This window comes from Tiliqua scincoides, chromosome 5 (genome assembly GCF_035046505.1).
Source record: "Tiliqua scincoides isolate rTilSci1 chromosome 5, rTilSci1.hap2, whole genome shotgun sequence".
Taxonomy (NCBI): Eukaryota; Metazoa; Chordata; class Lepidosauria; order Squamata; family Scincidae; genus Tiliqua; species Tiliqua scincoides.
This window is the reverse complement of record NC_089825.1, coordinates 138,810,126-138,830,952: the sequence shown is the minus strand read 5'-3', so window position 1 is coordinate 138,830,952 and position 20,827 is coordinate 138,810,126. Positions and strand designations below refer to the sequence as shown.

Sequence of the window (20,827 nt, the reverse complement as noted above, 5' to 3'; positions counted from 1 at the left end):
GGTATGTCTATGATTGCTTGCAACTGTGGAGCCTTGCTATTTTAGATCCTTTCACTGTACATGGAAGGAGGTGGATTTTGAGCTTTTCCTAACATGTGTCCCAGCATTTCATACTTAAGGGTATTATAACAAAATATCCACTGGCAAACTATCAACAGTCAGTGAAAAAATAAATAATTACCAAAATAATAATAATAATAATAATAATAGTTCTACAATAGTGTAAGAATGGCAAACAATTCATTGAAATCTATGGCTCAAACGCACAACATCTTTGCTAGGAAAAGGAAAATTCACTCCCTCTGAGGAACCAGAATGCATTGACACTTGTTTTTCAACTTCCCTATGGCTCTCTTCACCTCTTGGTTCCTCAGAGTGTAGATCAGAGGATTGAGTGCAGGAGTGACCACCATGTAGAACACAGAGGCCATTTTGTCCACCTGGGAGTAGGAGGAGGGCTTCAGATACACAAAGATACTGGGTCCAAAGAAAAGGCCAACTACTGACAGGTGGGAACTGCAGGTGGACAGAGCCTTACTACCATCCTTCCCAAAACGGCCACAGACGGTGGCCAGGATGGTGGCATATGAAACCAGCAAGGCCAGAAGGGAGGGTACAATTACTAGGCCATCACTGACTATCAAGAGTATTTCATCAACAGAGGTTTCTGAACAGGCCAGCTTGATCAACTGTGTGATGTCACAATAGAAATTATCTAACACATTCGCTCCACAATATGGTAGTAGGGCCATGACTGCTACCTGGAAAATGCCATGAATGAGTCCCCCTATCCAGCAAAATATGAGGAGACCGAAGCAATGTTGTCGGTTCATGATAGTTGTGTATCTCAGTGGGTGGCAGATGGCCACATAGTGATCGTAGGCCATGACAGCAAGGAGGAAAATTTCTGAACCACCAAAAAAGTGTTGGCTACATATCTGGGCCATGCATTCTCCATAAGAAATGGTTCCACCGCTGTTCAACAGGTGAGTCACTAGTTTGGGAGATGCTATAGAGCCCAATGTCATATCATGGAGGGAAAGATTAACCAGGAACAAGTACATGGGGCACTGAAAGAGTTTGGGCTCAGTCCACACCGTCACCATGATAAGCGTGTTTCCCAGAAGGATGGTGATGTAGCAGGTCAAGACCAGAGTTAAAAGGATGAACCGAGCAGAGCGAGAGCAGGAGAAGTCCAGGAAGACAAACTCTGCAACTGTTGACCCATTCATCCCGATAGCTGGGTCTAGTCAGAGAAAGAAAGAGAATATCATTAACCCTTGCAGGCCTTACTCACCTCTCCAAACCCAGTAGCTTCTCCGTCCTGGTACCATGAATAGAATCCACAAGCTCCTGCTTTTATTTTTAAGAGCAAGGTTCTTATTTCCAGGTTCAAATCTTTGCTTAGCCATGAGGCATCCTTGGTGAACTGCAGCCTGTCCTGCAGCCTGACCTACCTCACAGGGTTGGTTGGAGTACAAATGGTGGGAAGAAACCATGGCTACCACCCTGTGGCCCTTAGAGGAAAGGTGGAATAAACACATGAAAAATTAAATTAATGCCCCAATCCTATCCCTCTCCATTCTATGCCATGCAGCTGTGCCTACTGTACTGCATTCAATGGTGGGGGGTGACCAGACCCAGGAAACATAAGTAAAACATTTCTTCCTTACCTCCCTGTAGGCTGCCTGGTTGCCAGTGTGTTTTGTTGGACTTGCACCAGCTATGTTGCTGACTGAGGAGCCTCAGGGGGTTGGTCTGGGCTGGGAAAGGTGGAGAGAATCAGGCATGTGTGTCCGCCTCTGAAATCCACTCCCTCCTGCTCCTGAACTGCCTCCCCCACACTTTGGCCCGCTCCCCTCTGCCACCTTCGCGCATGGTGGCAATGCATCATTTACAGCAGCGCAGCAGTATTTACAACCTGCTGTCCTAAATGCCCAATAGGATTGGGTGGTAAATTAACATTTCACGATTAAACTCCAGGCCCCCTTATCATTTTATTGCATGCAAAGGAAAATTTCAGACCAATATTCAAGACTCTCCTTGAATGACTTCAAATAGCCATGTTGTGGCTGGCTCTACATTCTTCAGGTTCTTCCCACCAGACTCATGCAGCCCCCCCAAAAAACAACTTAAGCCTTCCTCCTCTCCTCCACCCCCCAGCCCCCACCTCCTGGTACCAACCTACCCGGCTCCTACCTTGTCTTCTACTGCTGTCGATATGAACACCAGCTTTCAGATGGTTCACAAGGTCTTTGACACAACACAGAGGTGGCAAGTAAGCAAGCACACACACACACACACACACACACACACACACACACAAGTTGCAAGCCCGCACAAAAGTGAGTCGGGACTCAAGTCAATTTGGGTCCAAACGCTTTTCTAAGTCACTGGCACCAAGTCACAGGTTGATTGCGATTCAATGCCATCCATGACACGAGTTAACTCAAGTGGCCATCCCTGGCTTTCTCTGTTCCTGCTGGGGACTAAGATTGAGCTAATACCACTCAGTTTCCACTTGGTATTTCACTAGACATTGAGTAGGCATTCAGAAACTTGAGGACTAGAAACCATGTTTTGTTAATTTGTTTCTTAAGGAAGTTGAGATGATCAAATGTCCCTATTCTGACATCTTTGCATAGTATGTATTTGTGTGCCAAAGTGGAATAAGTGCAGAATTTTTAAATACATACAGTTAATACCTTCCACAGTAACTGGCAGGGTAATGACACATAAAGACAAGTTGTAGTTCATTGGCAGAGCACAGGCTTTCCATGCAGAATTCCCTGTTCCACTCCTGCCATTGCCAGTAAAGAAGACCTCAGGTAGCAGAGCTGGGCAGTGCTACCCACTACAGAGCCACAGTGATGGAGTAGCCAGAGTGTTACGCAGGGATGAGGAAGACCTAGGTTCAGGTTCCTATTCAACCATGGAACTCACTGAGGATGGAACTCACCTAAGGATGAGGAGCACTGCCGCTGGATGTCATAAACGTGATGTAAAGCATGTTTATGGCACCCTCCGAGTAGGGAGTGCTGGCACCAGCCCAGCACCAATCGGTGCTGAGCCCAGTGATGGACTAATACTGCCCGGAGCAAGGGAAGAGTGCTGGGTGGCAGTAAGGACTTTCAGGGTGAGGTGTTCTGGGGTAGAGTGGGGGGAACAGGGACGAGAGCGGGGTGGAACCAGCAGATCCCTGGCCTCCTCAAGGTAAGGGTATATTCCTTCCCTTACCTCAGGACTGCATTGAGGCTGGAAAATTGGTTCGGACCGGGCTGTCAGTCATGGCTTCGGAAGGTCTGTTTTTACAATGCAAGTCACTCGGAGTGCTGCAAACTGCAATGCAAGTCCAAAATGCAACAAATGGGACATTACCCCAATGACAACAGTAGCAACATCCTTAGGGACTTCTTCCAAAATTAAAGAAGAAGAAGAAGCTTCAACAAGGAAACAAAAGGATCAAACTCCAGAGTCTGCGAAATTGTAGCAAAAACAGCAAAACTCACACTGATTTCAGTTCAGTCAGAAGGTATCTGGGACTGGCACCATCCATCTCAGCGATCGAGACTTCATTGCAAGGCAATCTGTCATCCTCCACACATTGTGGTCTTTCAAGAAGGCTCAGATATGATGGAAAAAAGACATGCAAGAAACCCAGGTGAGCAAAAAGAGACCGATGGAGGGCAAAGATGGTGTCGTCCAGGATAACACTTGAATGAAAATGAGAGAGCTGAGAACAAGAATCTAAATAACCTTCTCCATACAATTATACAAAGGGGGGATTTGAATGAAATCACCCATTTCCCCCCTCAACAATATCATCTGAAAATGAAGAGGATGGAGTCCTTCCAGTTCCTTGAGATAAAATCCTGCTGCAATCTGAGGTCCTTGGATTCCACCCCCTGTGTTCAAATCCTGTGCTCTTTTTTGAGCTGATGAAGATGTCAGCATCCCGGGGAGTGCTGGCTACTGCTCAGTCCCAAATGGGACAATTACAAATGAAAAAAAGGTTTTGCAGTTGTTGTAAACAGCAGAACTTCCGAAGGCATGTGTACTTTTTCCCCCCAATATTTTTTCTCCCTTGGAAGAAGAGCCTACCTCAGCAAAAACTGAGCAGGTCATTGATGGCATTTGCATTGTGCCCATCTTCAGTGTGGCAAACATGGTTCCCTCCCCCTCTAAGGCACACTACTAACAGAGAACAACTGGCCCCAAATCACCTAGTGCAGCAAGAATGACAACTTCAGGTCTCTCCCCCACCCAGACACTGCCCCCTTCCTCCCTTCCCTGCCCCATTTCTCCCACCGCCCACCTCCACCGCCAACTTATTGGCACTCTCCCAGGACGCCTCTCCACCATCCTGCACATTGATGCGCGCTGGCAGCCTTGTTGCACAAACTAGGCTCACAAATCAGTTACATGACACTGCCCCACTGCCATAAATCAGATATTAGGATTAAGCCATTCAACTCCAACAGCCCTAGCCTATCACACTGCCGCACTGGGAGAACACACATGCCACCAGTGCCAACTGCTGAAAAGCACCCATAGCAAAGCACAGGTCACCAGACACATAGAATCAGTTGTAAATCAGTGGTAGCTGCTGTTACCTCTTGAGCAGCAAGGCCCATCAGATAGTTTGTGGCATCTCAGTAAGCAATGGCGATAATTTCTTAGAGCAGACCAAGCAAAAATTGAATGACTTCCTGGATCTTCAGCACTTCCTGCTGCCATTCCTCCGTCTTTCTCACACTTACCGTCCTACTTGCTGTCAGCTCCTTTCACATATTAGCCTCGAGTGCTTCTTTCCTGTTGTGTTATGCTGTTGTGTTATGTCTAACACCAGATTCACCTGGCTGGTGTTAGACATATGGGGGATTTTCCTGCGATGATGGCAGGTGTTTTGAATCTGGCTGGCCCCTTTTACAATTTTTCACAAGCCCCCCCCCCCGATCTCTGTGTGTGTGTGGGGGGGCTAAATCACAAGTGAACACAACATGTGAGGTCCTCGACTGTGATTACTGCTTACATGGCATTGAAGGTAAACTGGGTTAATGTTGCCACAGTGCTCAAATTATTTATTTAGGGCGCAATCCTAATCCCTTATGTCAGTGCTTTCCTTCACTGGCTTAGTGGTGCCAATGGGACATGTGCTGCATCCTGCAGTTGGGTGTCACTCACAGAGGCCTCCTCAAAGGAAGGGAATGTTTGTTCCCTTCCCTCAGAGCTGCATTGCCCTTTTGTCAGTGCTGGAAAGCACTGACATAAGGGGTTAGGATTGCATCCTCAGGGAATTAACAAAGAATGCAGGGTTGGTTTCCTGAGAATCAGAGTAACTCATTCTCTCCAGCTTTGACCTTCCCTGTTGGAGCAGCCCATGGAACAAGGGATCTTCGGGGATAGAGGTGAAGACCGGCATCATTAAGAATCAATTCAACAGATTGACAAGAGAGTGTGCCCAAAGATACAAGTGATTTATTGGAGAAAAGAGTTGCTACAGGAAAGGATACAAATAAAGCGATAGATTAGGCAGGAGTTCTGGTCTAGAGGGTTGAGCCTCCATTTGCCTGAAGATAACATCCACAAGGTCACTGGTTCGAGGCCACCGGCACCGTGCGACCTTGAAGCAGCTGACAAGCTGAACTGAGCTATTCCATCTGCTCTGAGTGTGGGAGGATGGAGGCCAGAATGTGCGACCAGATCAAGAAAGAAACATCTGAATGTTGTGGTTTCTTGACAGATAGAAACCTTCTTTCAAATTGTAAAAATCCCTACGGGGATTTAATTTGCCTGCCTATGTAAACTGCCTTGCATAAAGTCTAAGGGAAATCTGAGGACCAAGAAAGGCGGTATAGAAATACCTGTATTTATTATTATTATTATTATTATTATTATTATTATTATTATTATTATTATTATTATTATTAACCATATTTTGTGAAATGTACCTAACAGAGAAGTAGAAAAGCAATTGATTTTTTGGGGAAGAAGCTTTTGAGAAACTCTAAATTTTTAGCCCAGTCCTTAAACTGAGATGAGAGAAAGAAGGGTGAGTGGAAAGGAAAAGAAAGCATATTAATAAGTACCCACAGATGATATGGTTGGGGGAAGCCTTGCAGGGACCTGAACAGATTTGGAAATTCTGATTTCATGCAACATGGGGTGACCATCGGCTGGTCAGAACCCTTCACTATTTATGGGGTTTTGGAGTTGCTGCTTATGTACAGCTCTCAAAATAAGCATGTTCACCTGGTTATTGGGGTGTAAAAGGGGTTCTGGATGTTTCTGCGCTAGTGTGTTTATGTGCAAACTGGTGTTTGGATGGATTCAGAGCAGGTGCTGATGTGCCTCTTTCTGGCACACAATCAATGGGAACACTTCGACTCAAAATGCAGGTGCGCAGGGCACATTACACAATGGGCACCTTTGAAATGCAGGCACAGCTTCAAAACAAAGAGGTGACAAGAGGATACCAGAAAGACACTGATGGAAGGTGAAAGATGCATCACACGCATATTGCAAAGGCTGCATTCAATAAACAGCTACACTGAAAGGGAGCATTCAGGGATGGCTTGAAAAATACAGACACAAGAAGGAGGTTAAATAACGGCACATATTTAATGGAGACTAGGCAGTGAATAAAAAGTTTGCATAATGGGAGTACATACTTTTCCCAGGGTGGGTGACACAAAGTGGCACCCAGAATTCAAAATGGAGTTTTTGAGGCTTGATCTGAGTTTCAGGAAAAGCAGCATCCACAGTTCATATTTTTCATCTAGATTATATGGATTCGTACCATGATAATCCATGCTGGCCATGCAGGATTGGACAAAAATTGACTTGGGTAGGCAATTTTGGCTTGAGTGGTGTTGCTGCCTCAAGGCATTTATGGTACTATGTGCAAGTACTGTGTACCAATGAAATAAAAGAATGGAATTCAGAAGAATCACCACAACGAATAGACTGGCCTGAGCCATCCTCCATTGTTTGCTCCAGTCCTGGAAGCCTGAGAAATCTTCCCTCTGAATCTGGTGGTAGCCATGATGGCCATGCCTGCATGAATCTTTCTCTATAACCATCTCTGAAACAGTAGCCCTCATCCTCCCATCACATTCCCTAAGGTATAGTGCAACCCCATAGAAATTGCAACATCCCAAAAACACAGGAGAAAGATAAGAACACATTTCAATGAAAATGTCATAATACAAACAATGTATATCAATTATTATAATAAAAAATATTTAATCCTCATCAATCTCATCTATTATAATAATATTACAAAATAGTAATACAGAATTGGTGAAACTTAGGTCTCACATGGACAACAGTGGACAAAGTTCTAGGAGCCTATGAAATGAAACTTCATACATCTACTCCCTTTGATGCAGCAGCAGGAGTTTACACTTGTGATTCAATTTCCCCATGGCTCCCTTCATCTCTTGGTTCCTCAGAGTGTAGATCAGAGGATTTAGGGCAGGGGTGACTACCATGTAGAACACAGAAGCCATTTTGTCCACCTGAGAGTGGGAGAAGGGTTTAAGGTAGACAAAAACCATGGGTCCATAGAAGAGGCCAACCACTGTCAGGTGGGAGCTGCAGGTAGACAGAGCCTTCCTACCACCCTTCCCAAAACGGCCACAGAAGGAGGCCAAGATGATGACATATGAAACCAGTACAGCCAGACAGTTGGGTAGAGTTATTAAGCCACCACTGATCAGCATCAGTATCTCAACCACATAGATTTCTGCACATGCCAGCTTGATTACCTGTGGGATGTCACAGAAGAAATTGTCCAGCACATTCGGTCCACAGAATGGTAGCTAGGCTATGACCACCATCTGGACAGTGGAATGAATGAAGGCTCCTGTCCAGCAAAATATCAGTAGACTGAAGCAGCGTTGCCGGTCCATGATGGATGTATATCTCAGTGGGTGGCATATGGCCACACAATGGTCGTAGGCCATGAGAGTGAGGACAAACATCTCTGCACCCCCAAAGAGGTGCAGACCAAACAGCTGGACCATACAGCCACCATAAGATATGATAGAGAAACTGTTCAATAGGTCGGTCACTAATTTTGGGGCAGCCAATGAACCCAAAGACATGTCGATAAAGGACAGATTGGCAAGGAAGAAATACATGGGACTTTGAAGGAGCTTGGACTCAGACCACACGGTCACCATAATTACGAAGTTTCCCAGAAGGGCGGTGGTGTAGCAGGCCAAGACCAGGACAAAAAGAAAGAGCTGTGCAATGTGGGAACAGGAGAAGCCCAGCAAAATGAACTTTGAGATGGTGGAGCCATTCATGTTGATGGTTGGTTCTAGTGCAATTTTTAAAAAATGAAGTATGTGAGCGATATTTCAACCCAGACACAAATTTTTTTAATCATTTTATTCCTGTAATTTATAACCTGACTTTCTATATAACAGACTCTTTTACCCTCCTGGAATTATGAATAAAATCAAGGTGATTCCACTCCTCTTTCTTTAGTTCTCAACTTCTAGACCTTTTCCAGGCTCTTTCCTTATGACTATACACACACAATGGTTTTCAGGCAATATTCATTGTTGTGTGTGAGCATGTCAAGGTAGAAATACAATAAATCAGTCACTGGAAAGAGCATGAATCTTTTGAAATAATCATGTGAATAGACCAATTAATTATATCTGCATCTAGTTCCTTATGAGGACTTATTTCAGTTTTTCTGTTTGTTTTAATTTTAGAACACATTGACCCCAATCTCCAACCCATACAAGAGGTCAAGTTGGCCTAAACTTTGAATAAAAGCAGTACAATAAAAATACTGAAAACTTAAAACAATAAGCAAGAATAAAATAAACTGAGCAATAGATAACAAGTTTTTTAAAAAAGGTTTCTGGGATTTGTTTTTATTTGCATCTGCTAAACAGAAGGAGTACAGAAGGATTTTGTAGGCTATGTAATTCACTGAAGTCCCTGATTGATGGAAATGCTTCTACTGTAACTTCTGAGATTCAGTTTCTTAGGAATTTCTTAGCCCTGTGATTCTTAATGACCGTTGAGATTTTCATGATGCTGAATTCTATAAAGAGTCCTAACTCCTGTCTCTGTGCAGGAAGAATTCAGAACTGGCATACAGACAGGTAACTCTTCCTGCAGTGGCTTAGAGATGGGATTTGATCTCAGGGAAGTGTGCAGGCTTTCCATGCAGAAGGTCACAGTTCAATCTGTGGCAGCTCAGGGGGTTCTATCGGGCCAGTCGCTACAATGCTGCATGTGACATCCTGAACTCTTTGGAGGAAGGGAGGTGAAAATATTATTCATAATATGGAGCAATCCCTATACATTCATGGTGCTAATCGTGATGATGACTGGTACTACTTAAACAACCCAGTTCTATCCTTTTCCCTACTATAGCATGCAGACGCACCAAAACTGCATGCTGGACGGGAGGAGGGGGTGATCAGGAGGCTTGGGAAAGGTAAGGAAAATTCTCTTACCCCTCTCTAAGCCCCTTGAGCCAATGGGTCTCCTTGGACCTGCACAAGCTATATAGCTCTATTCCAAGAAGAGCTTGGCTTTATTCCAAGAAGACAGTGGGGTTTGTCAGGAGGCTCCAGAGGGCATAACATCTGGTGCTTGTCAGGCTGGGAGACATCCTCTTCCGTCTCCAACATATCCCCTTCCCCCTTCCAATTCATCCCAATCTGCTCAGCTCCCCACTCCATTCTCTCTGTCCTCCCTAGTTAGTTGCCAGTCCTATGCAACTTTCCAGCACTGATGCAGCTGTGCCAATGGGGCATGTGCTGCATCCTGTGATGAGGGAGGGCAATGGTGTAGCTAGAGGGGGTGCAAAGCACTAAGTTGGGCAGGGGGCCTCACCGTGGTGTGCAGGTGGCCCCTCCCCGTCCCCTTGGGAGCCATTTTGGGTAGTGGGAGCATTCCGCCTCCATTTTGCTCCCAGCACCCAGAATGGCTCGGAAGGGGAGGGGCCACGTGCACTTTGCGATGAGGCTCCCTGCAAAACCTTGTGCTTTGCATCCCCTCTAGCTACACCACTGTGGAAGGGCAGTCACAAAGACCTCCTCAAGGCAAAGGAGCATTTGTTCCCTTACCTTGGGACCATAAAGCAAGTTCCACAGCAGAAAAGCTGATTCCAGCAGACAAACCTCTTGATAGGATTGAGCGGTGATTCCCCCCCCCCCCCCAGAACTGCACAGAAAACAAAGTAGTTGCAGTGTAAGTACAGGGAAGACAGTGTAATGGAAGATCAGAAGATCATCAGGTGGATGATGTGGTGCTGACAGCGATTCCCTGTTTTGACAGCTGGTTGACAGCTCTGGGAAGGGCAGGGCTGGCTCCACAGCTGTAATCAATCAAGGCCAATGGAGACTTGGTTGGACACCTGAGCTTCATTTGACCTTGATGGGACTCGAGCTAACAAGGTAGCTCACAGCTGAGCTGCATTTGGACTTAACAAGGGGCTGCAGGATAAAAGGCAGCTTCAGAAGGAGCAAAGGGCTGACCAGAGCGGGACGCTGACCAGAGAGAGAACCCTGACCCAGAGGGACACCCGGACGGACTCACACTGGGAGAAGGGGACTGCCAGAACTCTGCTGGAGGACACACAGAGGAGAGGATTGCCAGGACCCTGCTGGAGGAGACACTCTTCTGGAGAAGATAGAGGAAGGGACTACTGAGACTCTGCTGGACACACACTCTGCTGCATTGGACTGCTACTGGGAAGATTGGACTGGGAATACTGGACTGGGAAGATTGGACTGCTTTGGAGATTGAACTGTGGACTTGGACTGGAGGTGTCAAACCTTCACCCACTGAGTTAAGTGGAGTTTTGGGGAGGGAAAGCCTCTGGACAAGAGGACTTGCAGGGAGTGTCTGTAGCAATAAATTCTTGTTAATTGCTATAGATAAGGAGTTCTGTGTTCATTTCTTTGCACACCACAGCTGTTGTTTCTTGGAAAAGGAGGGTGTTAATTAGCCAAAAAGCAGGCATTAGAAGGGAGTTGGGATATTTGGATGGGACAAATTGGCCTAGTCGGCAGGATTCAAAAATTAGGATAGGACAGGCAGAATCCGCACACCCCTTAGCAGGCAGTGCTTAAGAAGCCATTGAATTGTATTCATAACAATTATCAAATCACCCTCAAATGACTTTCAAGACACGACTGTGATTGCTGACAATTCAGAACTTGAATTGTGGTTGCAACAATTCAGAACTGCAATTGCATAGCAAAAGAAACAGAGCAAGCATCAATAACACCACTTAGGTGGTGGTTATAGTGTCCAATGAAGGCACTGGACACTCTGTTCCAATCATGCAAAGCAGATCCCCTGCAGAAGCCTTCAGTGTCAATCAACCATTCCTAAGCCACCCTCCAGCTTCTCAAACTACTGTACTCACCAGCATGAGAAAGGAAGTAAAAAATATCAGGTAAGCAAAAGGAAGGAAACAGGAACAGAAGGTGTTGTGACCCAGAAGATCCTAATGAAAATAAATGTCACTGAGGCACAAAAATGAAAAATGTCCCTCCATGCAAATATGCAAATTGATATTTTCACAGACAAATATTGTTTCTCCCAAACTGACTTCAACCTCCCTTGAAAGTAAGAGGAAGACTCCTGTTGAAATCCCCTTTATAGTATCCTCCTTTGATCCACAGCCTTTTGATTCCACCCACTGTGAACAATGCCTGAGGTCCCGTCTTGGCACTGACACAGTTGTCAGCACCCTGGAGAGAGCTGCCTGCTGTTTGGTCCCACATGGGGTGATTAAAATCTAAGAAGATCTGGAACTTGTTGTATGCAATAGATATTATGCGGCCTGGGTGCTGTCAAGGGTTTTTTCCCACCGGGGGGTGTTGAGCTGAAGCCAGCAAAATCAGTAGTTTGTGTGTATAATTTTAACCCCACCATTCCTTCAAGAAATTCAGTGTCGCATACAACCTCCCTGTAAGGTGGGTTGAGGATTCAAGGATGCAAATACCCCGTAAGATACAGAGGTGTAATGGATACCAAGTTGCCTAAGGTAACCTATGGACTCCATGACTGAGCAAAGATCTCAACATCAATATTACTTCGTCAAACTGCAAGACATTAGCCTCTACACTACCCTGGCTCTCTGTTAAGATTGTCACATGGCCAGTTTTGTCTCTTTTGCAGTGTCACACATGAATGCTCAGGACTTGCAAATGAGGTATCTTGTGTTGGCACAGAAAGTTCCCTAGGGGAAACTCCAGAGCTCTCCAGGAAGAATTATCAGGCTATAGCAGGGGTGCCCAAACCCCGGCCCGGGGGCCACTTGCGGCCCTCAAGGCCTCTCAATGCGGCCCTCAGGGAGCCTCCAGTCTCCAATGAGCCTCTGGCCCTCCTAAGATTTGTTGAAGCCCACACTGGCCCAATGCAACTTCTCTCAGCGTGAGGGAGACTGTTTGCCCTCTCGTGTGAGCTGTGGGATGAGGGCTCCCTCCACTGCTTGCTGTTTCGCATCTGTGATGCAGCAGTAGCAATGAAGGAAAGGCTAGTCTTGCTTTGTGCCAGGCCTTTTATAGGCCTTGAGCTATTGCAAGACCTTCATTCATTCATATAAGTTCATCTTTAATATATTCATTTATGTAAACTTATGTAAATTTATTCATTTAAATGTAAAGTGATTCTTTTTTTGCCCCGGCCCCCGACACAGTGTCAGAGAACTGATGTGGCCCTCCTGCCAAAAACTTTGGACACCCCTGGGCTATAGCATGAATATCATGTAAGAGTATCATGAGCGACTTGGAACAAGGCTGGTTAAAAGTCAAGTTTCTCACTCCTGAGGGGAGATTGAGGATGATTTGAGTGCTTCTTTGGGGTAGGACTCTGGGGATGGGATTCACGAGAAGCAACTTTACAGGGACTGTGTTACTGTTAGGGCAGCCATTCTTGTGGGTCTGCTGAGGTCCTGGGCTAAATGTTAGCATTTTCAGGTAAGTGCCAGGGACTATTTCAGTCCATCAGCCAGCCTGGCTGCATTGCCACCCTTCTTGCTGGTGCTCCCACTCTTGCTATACAGGTCAGCTTGGTAGTAGAAATTGTTCAGCATGTTAGGTCCATAGAATGGTATATGGGCACCATCTACCCTCCGTTCTATGCTTCCCCTCTAATGTGCAGAGGTAGTAAACCAATGGTTGTGTTCTAGGTTGTGCTCTCAGTTTCCATTCATTGACAGTGACAATATCCCTGCTCAGTGGCCCACTTGAGGTGTGTATGCACCTACAATGTGTTCAGGTATCATTTGCACTGCACGAAGTTCTTGTGTCAAAATGACAGTAGGGCCCTGACATTCAGTCTGAAAGCTACTTTTCTGGATGCAGAACATTTTAAAGACTTACAGTATGGAGTCTCCACTTTCTGGGCAAGGCAATCAAGTAGATGGTGGAGTCTCAGCTTCAACCTATTAAGCATCCCTATATCAAGACAGGTTATCCATCCATCTAGCCCAGCATAGTCTACTCTTGCTTGCCAGAAATTGTGAAGCAGAGGCCTTATCCCTGTAACCTACCTGCTCATTGTTCATGGCAGGAACCAGATTTGTGAAACATCTGCTGTGCTTTCCAAAAATGGTCCCACAAACAGTGACTTGTGCCAGGATCCTATTCCCTTTTTGAACCCTCCAATGCCCCTTTTCTTTCCTTGAACTTACACCAGCAAAATGGCTGGCATAGGTCCAAGGATAACCAGAGCTGATTAGGCAGCTATCAAGGGGTAAGTCCAAAATGCCTTTGCAGGCTGTCTGATTCCCCACCACCACCAGCAGAGAACACAGTGCAGCCTCCATTCGCAAAGCTGCATGTTATAATGTGGCAGGGGATATGCTCAGCTGCAGTGGTGTCACTAGGATTTGCACCACCCAGTGTGGAAGGCCAGTGCATCAGCCCGCACATGGACCTCTTCCCATACAATGGTGTTTTGTTTTTTTGTTGTTGGTGTTGGGCTATAGCTTTTGACAGTACTTTTTTTGTTTAAAAAAAAAGGTGCAGGAATTCACAACTTGTTAATCATTTATTTATTTGTTTATTTATTTATAAACCTTTTTTATTGGAGAAATAAAATATTTTATGTGCTTCCCCCCTAAAGATGAACTTACTTCTGAGTAGACATGCATAGGATTGGGCTGTCAATCGCCACATCCTCTTCTCCCAGCTACTTTTTCTACACAGGGGGAAAATACTGTACAGGTGCACTTATATTGTGTAGTATGTAGTGTGGCACTACTTTGAGGAGAGGAAGCAGTGAATGGATTCTGAAAAATGGCTTCCATGAGTTCCATGTAGTAAAATTACTCTAAGCAACTGTGGGAGTAAGAACAAAAAAGGAATTTTTACATGAGTGGGGTCCTTAGGTGCACATAGAAACAGCTATGTTTGCAAACAAGCGATAAAATATGGTTTAATTCAGGTATCAGAATACTCTGTGTCTTTGGGAAGGTGCTTGGCATGCAATTGTATGTTCTCTGCTGCCTTGAGCAGCTGCTGTGCATTGCTGGACAGGAGCTGCAAATGCTGGCTGGCAGAGGGCATGCTTGTGGGGGAAGGATGAGGAGGATCTCTGGGAAGGCTGGACAGCACATTGTACACATGTAGAATCCCTTTTCACCAGCCCTTAGCATGTGAAAATGGGTGCAGGTATATATCTCTGCCAGGATTAAGAGCCCAATCCTAGGTATGTCTACTCTGAAGTAAGTCTTGTTCTAGTCAATGGAGGTTACTCCCACGAAAGTGCCTAGGATTGCAGCCTAAGAGCCCAATCTTGTCTACTCAGAAGTCCACTTTAGTGAATGGGGCTTACTGTGGATAGGATGGCAGCCTCAGGGCCCAATCCTGTGCCTGTCTACTCAGAAGTAAGTTCCAATATAGTGAATGGGGCTTCCTCCCAGGAAAGTGTGGAGAGGAGTGCAGCCTCAGACCCCTTCCTCTGCTTGTCTACTCAGAAGTCAGTCCCACTAGAGGCAGTGGGGCTTCCTCCCAGGAAGGTGTGGAGAGGACTGCAGCCTCAGAACCCCTCCTCTGCCTGTCTACTCAGGCTGCAAGGATAAGACACTTTGCCAGGAGTAAGCCCCATTGAACACAATGGAACTTGCTTCTGAGTAGACATGCATAGCTTAGGGCTCTCAGGCTGCAAGGCTATGACACTTTCCCAGGAGTAAACCCCATTGAACACAATGGAACTTACTTCTGAGTAGACATGCATAGGCTTGGGCTCTCAGGCTGCAAGGCTATGCACCCTTTCCCAGGAGCAAGCCCCATTGAGCACAATTAGACTTACTTCTGAGTAGACATGCCTAGGCTCGTGCTGCAGATTGTCATGGGTCTGCACCAGCCAGCTTCATAAGAACATAAGAACATAAGAACAGCCCCACTGGATCAGGCCATAGGCCCATCTAGTCCAGCTTCCTGTATCTCACAGCGGCCCACCAAATGCCCCAGGGAGCACACCAGATAACAAGAGACCTCATCCTGGTGCTCTCCCCTACATCTGGCATTCTGACTTAACCCATTCCTAAAATCAGGAGGTTGCGCATACACATCATGGCTTGTACCCCATAATGGATTTTTCCTCCAGAAACTCATCCAATCCCCTTTTAAAGGCGTCTAGGCTAGACGCCAGCACCACATCCTGTGGCAAGGAATTCCACAGACCGACCACGCGCTGAGTAAAGAAATATTTTCTTTTGTCTGTCCTAACCCGCCCAACACTCAATTTTAGTGGATGTCCCCTGGTTCTGGTATTATGTGAGAGTGTAAAGAGCATCTCCCTATCCACTCTGTCCATCCCCTGCATAATTTTGTATGTCTCAATCATGTCCCCCCTCAAGCATCGCTTTTCTAGGCTGAAGAGGCCCAAACGCCGTAGCCTTTCCTCATAAGGAAGGTGCCCCAGCCCCGTAATCATCTTAGTCGCTCTCTTTTGCACCTTTTCCATTTCCACTATGTCTTTTTTGAGATGCGGCGACCAGAACTGGACACAATACTCCAGGTGTGGCCTTACCATAGATTTGTACAACGGCATTATAATACTAACCGTTTTGTTCTCAATACCCTTCCTAATGATCCCAAGCATAGAATTGGCCTTCTTCACTGCCACCGCACATTGGATCGACACTTTCATCGACCTGTCCACCACCACCCCAAGATCTCTCTCCTGATCTGTCACAGACAGTTCAGAACCCATCAGCCTATATCTAAAGTTTTGATTTTTTGCCCCAATGTGCATGACTTTACACTTACTGACATTGAAGCGCATCTGCCATTTTGCTGCCCATTCTGCCAGTCTGGAGAGATCCTTCTGGAGCTCCTCACAATCACTTCTGGTCTTTACCACTCGGAAAAGTTTGGTGTCGTCTGCAAACTTAGCCACTTCACTGCTCAACCCTGTCTCCAGGTCATTTATGAAGAGGTTGAAAAGCACCGGTCCCAGGACAGATCCTTGGGGCACACCGCTTTTCACCTCTCTCCATTGTGAAAATTGCCCATTGACACCCACTCTCTGCTTCCTGGCCTCCAACCAGTTCTCAATCCACGAGAGGACCTGTCCTCTAATTCCCTGACTGTGGAGTTTTTTCAGTAGCCTTTGGTGAGGGACCGTGTCAAACGCCTTCTGAAAGTCCAGATATATAATGTCCACGGGTTCTCCCGCATCCACATGCCTGTTGACCTTTTCAAAGAATTCTATAAGGTTGGTGAGGCAAGACTTACCCTTACAGAAGCCATGCTGACTCTCCCTCAGCAAGGCCTGTTCGTCTATGTGTTTTGAGATCCTATCTTTGATGAGGCATTCCACCATCTTACCCGGTATAGATGTTAGGCTGACCGGCCTATAGTTTCCCGGGTCCCCCCTCTTTCCCTTTTTAAAAATAGGCGTGACATTTGCTATCCTCCAATCTTCTGGCACCGTGGCCGTTTTGAGGGACAAGTTGCATACCTTAGTCAAGAGATCTGCAACTTCATTCTTCAATTCCTTAATAACCCTTGGGTGTATGCCATCAGGGCCCGGTGACTTATTGATCTTTAATTTATCAATGAGGTCTGAAACATCTTCTCTTTTAACCTCTATCTGACTTAACTCCTCGGTCAGGAGGGGCCGTTCGGGCAGCGGTATCTGCCCGAGGTCTTCTGCCGTGAAGACAGATGCAAAGAACTCATTTAATTTCTCTGCCATCTCTAAGTCTCCTTTTATCTCCCCTTTCCCTCCCTCACCATCCAGAGGGCCAACCGCTTCTCTGGCGGGTTTCCTGCTTCTAACATATTTGAAGAAGCTTTTATTATTCCCCTTAATGTTGCTGGCCATGCGTTCCTCATAGTCTCGCTTGGCCTCCCCTATCACCTTCTTACATTTCTTTTGCCACAGTTTATGTTCCTTTTTATTCTCTTCATTAGGGCAAGACTTCCATTTACGGAAGGAAGCTTCCTTGCCCTTCACAGCCTCTCTAACTTGGCTGGTTAGCCATGCGGGCACTCTCCTGGATTTAGTGGAACCCTTCTTTCTTTGCGGTATACACCTCTGCTGGGCCTCTATTACTGTTGTTTTAAGCAGCCTCCATGCACTCTGGAGAGACTGGACTCTTTTTACCCTCTCTTTCAACCTCCTTCTAACCAGCCTCCTCATTTGAGGGAAGTCCGCCCGTCGGAAGTCAAGGGTTTTTGTTAGAGCTTCCTTCCCCTCCTCTGCCAAGCCAGTACCTGGGTGTTCCTTGAGTGCCACAGCCTGTCTCCCTGGCTGGCTGTCCATCCTCCTCGGCATCGGCGCATGTCGCCCGCACCCTACACTGGCTTAGAAGCTGCGCTGGGGGCAGAGCGCAGGGGGAGGGGAGGCAGGCTGGGCTCAGGTGAGAGCTTGGAGATGGGGCAGGAGGGGGTCATTGTGCAGACAGGCAGGGGCCAGGTGCCCGCCCACCCTGCACCCCCCAGCACCCACCCAGCTAATGCCTCTGTTTTGCTCCCCCCCCTTCCTGGAATGCCTCCAAAGGGAAGGGGCCCCTGCAAAAAGGTGCCGGAACTCCGTCCCGCCACGTTCCATTAGAAAAAAGCCCTGGCTTTTGATGGAATAGAGATATTTCAACGCAGTTCATTTCATTGCATTCTGCATGAAATCACACATTGAATGATATATAACATGATGGTACTATTTGAAAATACTAAGATTTTAGAAATTTTGGACAGTAGTGGTGTCACACACACACCCCCTCGTGCTCATCACCTGGTGCAGCCTGCATCTCCTGAACCCCACCCCCCAGCGACGCCACTGCTCAGTTGTCATATGTTCTGAGCACACAAATGAAAGCATACATGTTTAAATTGTAACTGGTGTGGTGGACCATGGAGTCCATGGGAGAGGATTCATTCATTCATCAGTAGGAACACACTCTTGACCTCCTCGAAAATACTCATGTTCATAGCAGTCTGCATTCTACAGCTAGTGTATTACCTCTATCATAATTCTGCTGAGATTGTCTATATCCATACAATGAGATACAATCCAAAGCATGCTATTCATAGATGCAGTCCACTCTGATGCTGCTGAATCAGCAAGCAAAATACAGGACCTGAACATTTCAACTATTAATGATACTCTTTGATTAAGTTCAAAATTATATAATAAGGAATATCAACCATTTGAAATCATTTAGCATGACAAGCACATTCAGTAACAGGCAGTTACATATAGAAAAAAATTTGCAAGATAATATCCATAAGCATATCAGCAAGCAATTAATTAAAAAATGAAATAAAACTAAAAAAATATTTAAAATATAGTAGGTACTCGCCTATAAGGCAAGAAATTTCTGTCAATAAATCAAGTGTAAAGCCTCATCTTATCTGAGAGTCACATTGTGGCAGCCAGGAGAAGCCCAGAGGAGAGCAAGAGGCCAATGCAGAGATAATTAAAGGCAATTAGTCTCCCGGGCAACGAGGCTGCAAGCTGCAACCAAAGTTAACCTTTTCACTCCTCCTGAGAAAAAAGCAAGCAAGGGCTTGACACCACCATTTTAATCAAGCAAGCCTCCTTCTCTTTTGCAGGATCACACCTGACCCTTCTCCACCCTCATTCTATTTTGAAAATGTTTGGCAGAAGTTTGGTTTTTAAACTTTACCAGAATGTAATTGTCATTTCCATCTGAAACAAAGTCCAAAGCTACAATGCAATGAACCATTACTTGAGAAGAACACTGATGGAAAGCAATGGGTCTACTTCTGAGTAAATCAGGTTGCAACTATGTGTAGCTGAGCTTGCTTGTGCTCACTGCTTGTTGCTTGTCTCTCCACTGTGAACTGAATTGCACACTCCCAGTTATGTGTTATATGTTGTATAAGTTGAGCCTCTGGCTTGACACACTAGGCACCTTAAAGGATTAGATTAATGGTCCTACTGGTATGTTTATAGTGCACTTATTCTGATAGTGTTCAGAAAAAGGTTGTGAAGACGAGAATTAAAAAAGTTAATGAATAAAAATGTATCATATGATCTTTTACTATATTTTTATTAAATTAGAGACTATACAATTCTTAGGTAACAATTACTGATAGGTTATTTTTCAGGGTCTGGCTTTGGATAAAATAAGACAAAATTATAGTCAGACACCCACTCTAAGTTTAACCCCCCCCCCCAACTTATACAATGGTCATAGGAAATGCCATTAGTTTTGCTCAAAATCTGCTCTCAACTTATCTGTGAGATCAGCTTGTGCTTGAGTTGCTGCAGAAAGTGCAAATAATCCATTGAAGTTTAGGGCTCACGTATACAACAATGTAATTGATAGGGAAAGGAAATCTTGCACTGAGGAAACAGGAGGTGTCTACACTTGTTTTTCAATTTCCTCATGGATTCCTTCACCTCTTGGTTTCTCAGAGTGTAGATCAGGGGATTGAAAGCAGGCGTGACTACCATGTAGAACATGGAGGCCATTTTGTCCACTTGGGAGCTGGAGGAGGTCTTCAGATACACAAAAACAATGGGCCCATAGAAGAGGCCAACCACTGTGAGGTGGGAGCCACAAGTGGACAGAGCCTTCCTACCACCCTTCCCAAAATGGCCACAGATGGTGGCCAGGATGATGACATATGAAAGCAGCAAGGTCAGAAAGCAAGGAAGAGTTACTAGGCCATCACTGACTACCATGAGTATCTTAGCAACATAGGTTTCTGAACAGGACAGCTTGATTACCTGTGGGATGTCACAGAAGAAATTATCCAACACATTCACTCCACAATATGGTAGCTGAGACATCACCACTGTCTGAAAAACGCTGTGAATAAGTGCTCCCATCCAACAAAATACGACGAGACTGAAGCAACATTGTCGGTTCATGATGGTTATGTATCTCAGTGGGTGGCAGATGGCCACATAGCGATCATAGCCCATGACAGTGAGGAGGAACATTTCTGCACCTCCAAAGAAGTGGAGACCAAATATCTGGGCCATGCAACCGCTAAAGGAAATAGTTCCGCCACTGTTCAATAGGTCAGTTGCTAGTTTGGGGGTTGCTACAGAGCCCAATGACATATCGAGGAGGGACAGATTGACAAGAAACAAATACATGGGGCACTGAAAGAGCCTGGGCTCAGACCACACAGTTACCATGATTAGTAAGTTTCCTACAAGGATGGTGATGTAGCAGGTCAAGACCAGAGTTAAAAGGATGAACTGAGCACAGTTAGAGCAGGAGAAGTCCAGGAAGAAAAACTCTGTAATAGTAGACCCATTCATCTTGATGGCTGGTTCAAGGCACAGAAACAAATGGAACACTGTTAATCTGCAGGCCTTGCAATTGGCTTCTGCTGGACATAAGTGG

General features: G+C 45.7%; 1 protein-coding gene and 1 pseudogene across 1 annotated transcript; both read right to left on the bottom strand.

Moving 5' to 3' along the window:
• Positions 1 to 293: 293 nt before the first annotated feature.
• LOC136653872 (olfactory receptor 4Q3-like) lies at positions 294 to 1,232 on the bottom strand. The gene has a single exon (XM_066630746.1). The coding sequence runs from the start codon at positions 1,230 to 1,232 to the stop codon at positions 294 to 296; it is 939 nt and encodes a 312-aa protein (XP_066486843.1).
• A 6,141-nt stretch (positions 1,233 to 7,373) lies between these two features.
• Positions 7,374 to 8,312, bottom strand: LOC136653871 (olfactory receptor 4Q3-like; annotated as a pseudogene).
• Between the last annotated feature and the right edge of the window lie 12,515 nt (positions 8,313 to 20,827).

What these genes read in the sequence shown, in the direction of transcription:
- LOC136653872 (XM_066630746.1), bottom strand. Translation starts at nt 1,232, where the DNA reads ATGAATGGGTCAACAGTTGCAGAGTTTGTCTTCCTGGACTTCTCCTGC.